This window comes from Martes martes, assembly GCF_963455335.1.
Source record: "Martes martes genome assembly, chromosome: 12".
Taxonomy (NCBI): Eukaryota; Metazoa; Chordata; class Mammalia; order Carnivora; family Mustelidae; genus Martes; species Martes martes.
In genome coordinates, this window is record NC_137900.1 from 84,015,287 (window position 1) to 84,026,070 (window position 10,784).

The 10,784-nt window shown below is 39.3% G+C and overlaps 1 protein-coding gene across 1 annotated transcript; it reads right to left on the minus strand.

Moving 5' to 3' along the window:
* Positions 1-5,738: 5,738 nt before the first annotated feature.
* On the minus strand, positions 5,739-6,683 carry LOC308353532 (olfactory receptor 1L8-like; the record flags this gene model as incomplete). Its single annotated transcript, XM_080820425.1, has 1 exon — positions 5,739-6,683. The coding sequence occupies one exon, from the start codon at positions 6,681-6,683 to the stop codon at positions 5,739-5,741; it is 945 nt and encodes a 314-aa protein (XP_080676551.1).
* Between the last annotated feature and the right edge of the window lie 4,101 nt (positions 6,684-10,784).

Consider the following 10,784-nt stretch of genomic DNA (forward strand, 5'->3'; position numbering starts at 1 on the left):
TCTCTGCAGTGACATAGAGAAAGTGGCCAAGGTCACTCAGGTAGTAAATTGTTGAGGTTGGAATCTAATTCAAGATTTCTGGCTACAAAGCTTGATCAGTACTCTAAAATGTGCTCAATAATTGTGAGCTCCAAGAAGGAAGAGGATTGAATGTTTTATTTTCTGTTCTATTCCCAGTGCCAAGAAAGCATCTGGAACATGGCTCAATAAGTGAAGAAATTTTATTCTGGTCTCCTTTGAAGGAATTCTTGTGTGCTGTTGGAAGTCTGATGCATTCTGTGACCAGGAGGGGGCAGACAGAAGATTCAGACAGCAAAATTTGTGATTTGTTTCAATTTTCACAGTCTCTGGGGGAAAAAAAAGCGTGTGGCTGTAATGTGCACACAGTAATGACAACCACCATATTTCAGTCCCTGATGTTTCCTACTCTTTTAATCCCAGCAGAGATTAAGGAGACAATGAAGAGGGAGAACATGAGCAGTGTGTCTGAGTCACTCCTGGGGCTCCCCATCTGGCCAGAACAGCAATGCCTGTTCTTTGCCCTGTTCCTGCGCATGTACCTGACCATGGTGCTGGGGAATCTGCTCATCATCCTGCTCATCAGGCTGGACTCTCACCTCCACACCCCCATGTACTTCTTCCTCAGTCACTTGGCCTTCACTGATGTTTCCTTTTCATCTCTTTCCATCCCTAAGATGCTGATAAACATGCATGCTCAGGATCAATCCATCCCCTATGCAGGGTGTGTAACACAGATATATTTTTTCATAATTTTTGTTTGTCTTGACAATTTCCTTTTTGCTGTGATGGCATATGACAGGTATGTGGCCACTTGTCAGCCACTTCACGACACTTCTGTTGTGAGGGAGGAGATGTGTGTCTTACTTTGTCCTGCACAATATTGAGTTGTTTACTCACTTCTCATTATTTAATTCTTTTTTCTTTTGCTATTTAAATTTTCAAGTTTTATTTTTTCAAGTTTTATTTTAAAAGTTGTTTTATTATCATCATCATCATCATCATCATTATTATTGTAGTGTTGAATAATTCATTATTTGCATAAAACACCCAGTGCTCATCACATGTACACATGTACACAACATGTACCCTCCTTAATACCATATTCTTAATTTTCCTAGTGATATTTCCAGGGACATGTCCTTGAAAAATTGTGGAGGTGACAGTGGCAAATTGCAAAAATGGCCAAGTCACTTTGCAATACCTCCTTGCAAGTGGAGTTTTTTCCCCTACACACTGAATCTGGGCAGGACTTGTTGATTTTAACTAACAGAGTCAGTGAAAGTGGTGTGAGATTTCCAAGCCTAGGCAGACTCTGTTGCTGCTGCTCTTGGAGCCTTGAGACCACCATGTGAACTAGTCCAACCTAGTCTGTAAGGATGGGAGCCACATGGAGGAGAACCAAGATCCTCCAGCTAACAATCAACCAGTTCTCAGGTGACCTGGCAGGTAATAGCAGAGGCATGAGTGAGCCCTTGTTAAGATCAACTGAACCAAACCCAGACAAGAAGCCCCATACAGCTGAACATATTCCCAGCCCAAATTGTCAGCCAATGAAATTGTCATGTAAACAAAGTTTGTTGTGTAAACCACTAAGTTTTGGGATGATTTATTATCCACCAAAAGCTAACTGATACACTGGTGTCCTCCAAATTTTCCTTGATTTCAATGGTCTTTCCCCCTTTTTGAATCCCTGCCTGGATTGTAGTCCCTGCCTATTTTTCTAGAACCTATTGAAATAAAAATATTCAGGTTATGATCTCCATAATCTATTGCCTTGGTTCAGGTATATCTCTTCTTGTCCTCATTATTTTCACATAACCCTTGGTATGTGGCATTATCAACAGCTCTCATTTTTGCAAAGTCAACATCTTAAGGTACTTCCTTATCCATCTGAAGAGGTAAGAATAACTTGTCATGATATCAAAATACATGAACTTCTTTTTCTGAAGGAGATTATATGTTTTCTCTTGAAAAAGAGGAACAATCTTAAACTAAGATTAGAGGTCTGAATAATGTTGCATTTTGTATAAGTTATATCTTCTTACCTCTTAGTGATACCAATTTGAAAAGATAAGAATTCTCAAATGTGATTTGCTACTTGTCTTTAGAACAAAATTAACATCTGGACCATAACAGTTGAATTAGTATGAAGTTTTGTGAAACATGGTTTTAGATAAACAAGAAGTCATCAAAATGGCTAATATATATATTAGCCATTGAGTAATATATATAATTGTTGAAACACTATATTGTACACCTGAAACTAACATATAACTACATTAATTATACTGGAATTAAAATAAAAAGTGGCAAATAAATGTTATTGTTTGTATAAAAATGGCTAATAAAATATTTAATGAAGATTCATAGTGTGCATCAATTTTTGTAAATGAGATAATAAACATTTCAGTTTCTTTGTCCTTTTGCCTATCATGTCCTGTAGTTATACAGAGTATGTGTTGCTGCAAGTGCTTAGAGTAATAAAGTTGAGAATGTTTGCATTTGTAATGTAGTTGCTAGTTACATATTGTGTCTGATTGTTTCCCAAAATCTAAACATATTGCAAAGATTTTGGCTTTATTACCCTTAAATCAGTTTTTGCCTGTGACAAAAATCCAACAGCGGAGTGCAGTGCATTAAATCTCATTTCCAAATTCCCTAAACCAATTTAGACTGTATATATATATTTTTTTTTAACTAGAACTTTCTTTGTGGGGACAGTTTATTTAGGCCTTCTTAATTCTAGGTTATGACAATGAGTTATGTTTTGCTTCACAAACAGCATGACCTGATTTGTAGAAAAGAAAAAGATAAATATATATTAAAGTAATTGATTTTTTGACAGATGTTTATTATGTATCTATTGTGTTTATGGAAATTTCTAGAAGTGAACCAATCAGACAAAAATATTTTCCTTTTGTGGAGCTTATATTAGTGCGAAGACAGTGAAAATAGACTTAATATGTAAGTTGCATAGTTTTTAAGTGCTATAAAATAAAGTGTAGTGGAGAAATGAGGAATGCAGGGGACAGGCTGCAATTTAAAGGAGTGTGATGAGGATTGGTTTCACCAAGAGGGTGAAAGAATTGAAGGCAGCAGGGAACAGAGCCACTGGGATATTTGCAGGAAAAGTATTTCAGGGAGTAGGTATAGCAACTGCAACATTTCTCAGATGTGATGATCAGGATCCTATGTTCAGGAAAAAAAATGAGATTCATCCCTAAAGGACAGTGAGCATGCAGAAGAGCATGAGGAGATATATTTATATATATGTGGGGGGGGGTTGGTTGTTGTTGCTCTTTTGTTTTTATTTTTGAGGCGATAATTTTAAAGCCAACAGGGCATCGGTCCTTTAGACTTTGTGATTTGATTTTTGCTGTGATTATTTGTGTAGCCCTTGGAAGTTTTTCACCAGAAGAGTAACATGATTCAGCTTTAAAAAGGATCACTCTGGCTGGAGAAGGGGGCTGTGTGGAAGCAGGGGGACAATCTAGGAGCTACTGCAACAGTGCAGTTAAGAAGTAATAAGCTAGGATGGTAGCAGAGGAAGTAGTAAAAATTTGGTGAATACTCTATTTGATTTTAAAGTGAAATCAACAAGAGCTGCTGATGAATTGAGAGTGTGAGAGAAAGGGAGTCAAGGATTCCTACATTAAGAAAAAGTTTTAATTTAAATTATTAACAAATAGTGTAACATATTATATAATATTAGTTAACATATAGTGCAATATTAGTTTCAGGAGCAGAATTTAGTGACTAGTTAGTTAACATATAGTGTAATATTAGTTTCAGGAGCAGAATTTAGTGATTCATCACTTACATACAATACCCAGTACTCATCACAAGTGCACTCCTTAATACCCATCACTCATTTAACCCATCCTCCTGCCCACCTCCTTTCTGGCAAACCTCAGTTTGTTCTCTATAGTTAAGAGTCTGTTTTATAGTTTGACTCTCTTTTCTCTTTTCCCCTATGTTCAACTTGTCTATTTATGTATTTGGATATAATATTAAACTAAATTAATTATGTTAACTTTGTAGAAGTCTTGAAATTTGGTAATGTGTTTCCTCCAACTTTGTGATTTTTTTCTTCAAGAATGTTGGCTGTTCAAGGTTATTTTTCATTTCCATTTAAATTTTATAATGAATCATTGAATACTACATCAAAAACTAATGATGTACTATATGTTGGCTAACTGAACATAATAAAAAAATTAAAAAATTATAATGGGTTTGTCAATGTCCAAGTCAGGCTCCTGTGCTCAGGCTTGGAGTAAACTGGGTAGAATCAGGGTTCACTCTCCCAGAGCCTACTCAGTGGCAGGGGGCCATATTTGCTGTTGGGGTCTATAGCCTGTGGTTAGGGAAGGAAGTCACAGAGGAATACAAATTACAATGACCTCTTGTTTATAACTGAAAACACTTGATGCACTAGGACAAGGCAGATATATTTCTTTCTTTTTTTTTTTTTGAAGATTTTATTTTTATTTTTTTGACAGACAGAGATCACAAGTAGGCAGAGAGGCAGGCAGAGAGAGAGAGAGAGGGAGGAAGCAGGCTCCCTGATGAACAGAGAGCCCAATGCGGGGCTTGATCCCAGGACCCTGGGATCATGACCTGAGCCGAAGGCAGAGGCTTTAACCCACTGAGCCACCCAGGCACCCCGAGGCAGATATATTTCTAAACTTTCAAAAGTTTCACTACTTTGAATGTTATACACTATTAAAGTATCACTGAAGTGAAAGAGTCAAATAATAATCCATACACCTAGAAAGTTTCTCTTCTTTGGTATCCTACAAAGAAATTCTTTCACTATTGCTTTGGTCATCTGATATATTAATAAGTTCATATTACATGAGCTATATATATATTAATTTAAACAAGTTCAGATGTTACTAACGTGTATGAGTTGGGAATTCTCTCCCTCTGTGTCCCCCACTGCACTTCCATTCTTACTCTAGTGACTACACACACATACACACTGATTCATATAGTTTTTAAAAACATAAATTCACACTTTTATACTTATTCCACATCTTGATTTTTCTACCTAGTGGCTTTTCAAGGAAGACATAGACATCCATTTGATTCTTCTGACCTGCTGCATATTCTTACATTCTATGTGATTAATCATTACTTTCCCATTCCTTATTGATGGGATCTTAGGTTGTTTTTTTATCTGTTATAATCTGAAAATGACTGAAAAAAAATCTCAATATCCAACATACATTTAGGAAGAAAAGTTTTTTGAAAGAAAAAATAAGGATTTATAAAAATCCTTGTGAGAAAAGTAACTAGAATGTAATTCTCCTTCCCTTTGTTCTCTCCCTCAATCCTTTCCCCTTGAAATGTTTGCAAAGACACTCAAAAGCTGTAAGTTCAGTGATCATTTTCAGCAATATACTGTATTGTGAAAGGTTTTGGAGAGGAGGTCTTAATAAAAAGACAGCAATTTGTTCAGGAAATACTTGTGACAAGAGAATTAGTTAAAAGCAATATTCGGAGGACGATAACATAATGAATCTTAATGGGAAAATGGAGGAATAGTGAGGAAAAGTATCATGATTTCAGCAGAGGCAGGGACAATTGGTCACTGTCATCAATGGATGTGAGCTTTATCTCACATGTGTTAAAAAAGCTAACTTGCAACAGTTCAGTTTTCACAAATATCTAGTAGAGACCAGATTTGAGTGGAGCAGATTCCATTTGTGGGTTTGTCAAGAGGGTGCTGCCTGGGACTTCCTCCTGCCCATAAGCTTCTTCAGGCCCTGCTTCAGGTCTCTGTTTCTCAGACTGTAGATAAAAGGGTTTAGCATGGAGGACAGAACTGTGTAGACAAGTGTTGCTATGTGGTCCCTGGCAGTGTAGGTGGACAGGGGCTGTAAATAGACATAGAAGATGCTTCCATAAAAGAGAGCTACCACGGTGAGGTGAGAGCCACAGGTGGAGAAGGCTTTGCGTTTGCCAGCGGCTGAGGGGATCTTGAGAACTGCGATGAGGATTCGTAGATAAGAGAAAATAATGCACAGAAAGGGGGTCACCAAAACAACAGAACATTCTGACATTATCACAATTTCATTGACAAGAGTGGGGGAGCATGACAACTTCATCAGGGGACTGAGGTCACAGAGGAAGTGATGGATGACATTGGAGTCACAGAAGATGAGGCGATTCAGTAGCAGTGTGTGTAGGAGTGAGTGGAGGTGAGGAAGTGAGCAGGAAAAGGCCACCAGCAGGACACAGCGGTGGTGGTTCATGGTGGTGACATAGTGGAAGGGGTCACAGATGGCCACATAGCGGTCAAAGGCCATGACTGCCAGAAGGCAGCTGTCAGTGTTGCCCAGAGCATAAATGAAATACATCTGTGTCAGACACCCAGCATAGGAGATGGTCTTCTCTGACAGGAAGTTCACTAGCATCCTGGGGACAACGGTTGTTGTAAAGCAAATGTCAGTGAAGGACAGGAAACTCAAGAAGAAATACATGGGGGTCTGGAGCTGGGGGTCAGAGTGGATGGCCAGGATGATGAGTAGGTTCCCGATTATGGTGACCAGGTACATGGTGAGGAAGAGGATAAAGAGGGATGTCTGGTCTTCAGGCCGGGAGGAGAGTCCCAGGAGGATGAACTCAGAGACACTGCTGGTTTGGTTGACTCTTGCCATTGGCTTGGGTCTAGTCCTATACACAATATTTTGTTATTTACCTTACTCCAAGTCCACAACCCAGCAAGTCTTTGTTTTCTCTGGTCACAATTAGCTGCTATGCAGGAACAGCTTGTCAATCCCCCTTGATATGGCCCTCCCTTCTCAAATCCATGGCATCACAAGGCCTTATAGTGAAGGTTGGAAGGACAGAGAAAAGTTTTCCTTTAGAAACCATGAGAGTTGCACTGGATGTTATACACAACAAATGAATCATTGAGCACTATGTCAAAAACCAATGATGTATTATATATGTTGGCTAATTGAACTTAATTCAAAAAAAAAAAAGAAAGAAACCATTAGAGATGGACCTCACTGATTCCAGTTCATCAGTTCCTATTCTGTGAAAACACTGTTCCCTTGCTGGAGATTTAGCAATAAAAACAGGGAAATCAATGTATTAAGTAGCTCATGTTGTAGGTGGGGAGACAGATCAACAACAAACAACATCAAGCACTGTATAAGGAATAGAGATGGATGGGGGATGAGTTTACCAAAATAACCAACAGGAAAAATCCAAGATGAATGTTTAGCCCAAATAAAATGGGCTTTATATCCTCTGGGCACAGGGTGAGGGGTTCACCCTCCTTAGCTCATGCCATGCTATCATAACCAGTTAGTGCAAGTTTCCCCTTAGTGTAAATTATTTTTCATTTCTTTGATATTTTGTCCTAAATCACATTTGTACAGCATGGGCATCCATTGTTAAGTATTCAGTTCATGTTTTATAATTCACTAGTCATATGTGTAGGCAAAAATACTTAAAATAACATAGTAATTTTTCATATATTAAGTGTTGAAATATGCTTTTCTCAGCCTTATCCAGCTACCTGGTGATTGACATCAATGTGGCCTCCATTTTCCTGCTACAACAAAAAACTCTGTAATGAGAAATCTTACATAAGCAGTGTTTTAAATCAACTTAAAAAAAGATTTTATTTATTTATTTGACAGTGTGAGAGAGAGTAAGAGAAAGCACAAGCAAGGGGAGCAGCAGAGGGAGAGGGAAAAGCAGACTCCTTTTTGAGCAGGGAGCCCAATGCATGGCTCAATCCCAGGACCCCGGGATCATGACCTGAGCCAAAGGCAGATGCTCAACTGACTGAGCCACACAGGCGCCCCTTAAATCAACTTTTTAGAGTCAGCATATCCATCTATACCTCATTAGTGGACATATTACATAGAAATTTTCAAATGGTTTGAGATATTTTTATTTATACATTCCTACTTACCATAAAAATCTCTATAGTGAATGTACTTAAATTACCAATGTGTTTGAAATAATTTTAGAAGCACCATATTCTTTCACACCTTTTTCATGATCTTTTTACATTGAACTTTTCATAGATTAAGTATTGTTATTCTAATTAATATATTAATTTATTTAACATTGAAATATTAATGTATTAATTAAACAATTAAAATGCAGTAATTATAATATTACAATTAAATGATGTTATGTGTGTAACTGATTATTTATTGCATATGTGGAGGTTGCTAAGTAAGCAAATTCTAAAAGAATGCTTACATTTTCTTTTTCTTTTCTTTTTCTTTTGAGAGAGAGTGTTCAAGAGTGAGAAGGTGTTCAGGGGAGGGATAGAGGCAGAGGGAGAGAGAGAATCTAAAGCAGACTCTATGCCCAGTGTGGAGCCTGAAGAGGGCTCAATCCCATGACCCTGAGATCATGACCAGAGATCAAGAGTCAGATGCTTAACCAGCTGAGCCGCCCAGGTGCCCTGACTCAAGAGAAACTCTTGATCATCATAAGTCTCAGTGTCACCTTCCCTTATCTGCTATGGCTGTTTGTCCTCAAAATCAGTTAACACACATGCTTAAAATATCCTTCTCGCTGCCAAGTTGTCAGACTAATCTCATGGTTTTTGCAAGAGCTTACAGAAGAAATGTTAGTTCATGCGCTGCATGATTTGAGTGAACCAGTAGTTAAAGTTAATAACAATAACCAGTATCATTGAAAATTTTTCTACATGTCAAGCTTGTGTTAAGGACCTCACAAATGCCACAATGATGAGGGACCATGAGGCATGTGTTCTTAACAGGAGCCTGAAGCTTAGAGGTGCAGTGATTTGCTCAACGTCACCGAAGAAGTGAGTAGCAATCAGGATTTGAACCCCATGCTGAATCACTCTGAGGCACATGTTCTTAACCCTTAGGCTACACCTCCTCATGTCTGTGTGTCTACATTTTGGATCACAATCATACACAGGCACTGTTTGCCTCACAGAGGTCATTTCCCATGTGACTGTCCCTTCTATCCCCCTTAACTGACAAGCTTTCTTCTTCCATATTCAGAATCATCTTTGCAGTGGCTAGGGAGGTGCCTATCTTTCTGTGTTACGCAGATGGAGGATTTGAAGTTTTGAACATCCATGACTAACTGGCCCAAACCAGGTGGAAAAAAATTGGCCATGCATGGCTGGGGCATGTCTGTCATGTGGAGTTGTGGTCAGTGCTGGGCAGTGTTCTGGATGGGGTTTGATTTGTCGTCTGTCACTTGTTCATAAGCTGATTCCTGATGTTTTATGAATAGCAAGTGAGACACCATGTCTGCAAAACAATTCGTCAAACACAGATCAGTATTACACAAGAAGCCATTTTTGAAAGGGTTGCCTGTGCAAACCAGAAATTAGTGGAAATTTGGGTTAATGAGGTTGGGTAATCCAGGTCATAGATGTGAGGATCACCTATTCTGATGACTAGGAAAAAGGAAGGTTTTTTAAAATCTAAGAATCAGGAAGAAGAGTTCTCAAAGCACAAGGTGAGTGGGTGAGGCTGGAAATACACGGCTTTTTTTTCTTTCACTTTCCCATTTTCTTTCTTTCCTTCCATCCTTCCTTCTTCCCTTCTTTTCTTTTCTTTCCTTCTTTTCCTTCCTTCCTTCTCCCTCTTTTCCTCCCTTTCTTTCTTCCTCCCTTTCTTTTTCTCTCTTTCCCTTCCTTCCTTTCTTTTTCTTTTTTTCTCTCCCTCTCTCTTCTTCTCTTTCTTTCTCTCTCTCTCTCTATCTTCCTCTCCTCTTCTCTCCTCTCCTCTCCTTTCCTTTCCTGATGCTGTTTTCCTTCCACCAAAGCCCACAGTGTAAACTGCCTAAAAGGTCAAAATGGATGGACTGAAAACTAAAAGCCAGATGGAGGTTTCAGTTGGACCCTATGACTGCTTAACCTATGAAATATTTGAAGCTATCAGGGAGGAAAGTGTAGGTGCCAGAGGTTGGAGGAGCCAAGCAGGTGGTTAGTTTAGTGAAGCTCACCTCCACATCCAGATGCTGTTCTTTCCTTCCCACCAGAAGCTGGTCTGCACCACACCTGCTACTCCACTGCCAGTCTGCTTCTCAGCCAAGCACAGCCTCCTCATGTGTCTCCCATGACATTCTGGGCTGGTGAACAAGGACAGGAATAGGAAAGGCAGGTGAATGGATATGTTACTTGGGAAGGATAACATGTTTCCCTCTACTGGCCTCCAACACCTCATGTCTGGTCCCCAGCATGCTGCTGCTTTCCCAGCTCCACATCTCAGAAAGCAGAAATGTCCTGACTCAAGGGACAAGGACCCTCTTGATTGTGAAAGCCCAGGCAGCATCTCCTGAGTCCGAGCTCTGCTCTGCTGGCCTCTAGAGTCCTTGTTAGGCTGAAGAAGTTGTGGTGTGATAGATCTCTCTAGGGAGCTGCTCCTGTGGTTGTTCAAAGCAGAGTAAGCAGACTGGGAATCACACCTAGCAGGGCTGACTCCAGGGGAAAAGGGAGCCCTGAGGCTTCCTGTCTCCATGTGGGAACTCATCCCAGAGTTTCTTAACCTCAGTGCAACATCTCAAGGGTGTGTTTCATTTCCCCAACTCTGGGTTATCAAGGGTGAACAAGTATTTATGTGGGTGAATATTATTATGTTTGGGGAGTCAGGTAGGGACCTGGTATATTCTAGAACTGGGGAGCTTGCAGTTTTCAGGGGATTCAGGGAGTGTAGATCAGTGGTATTTTGTGTGTTCCAGTATGTTGGCAGGCATGTGGATTTAAACTTTTTCTATGTGGGATTAGGTTAATGACAGTTTAT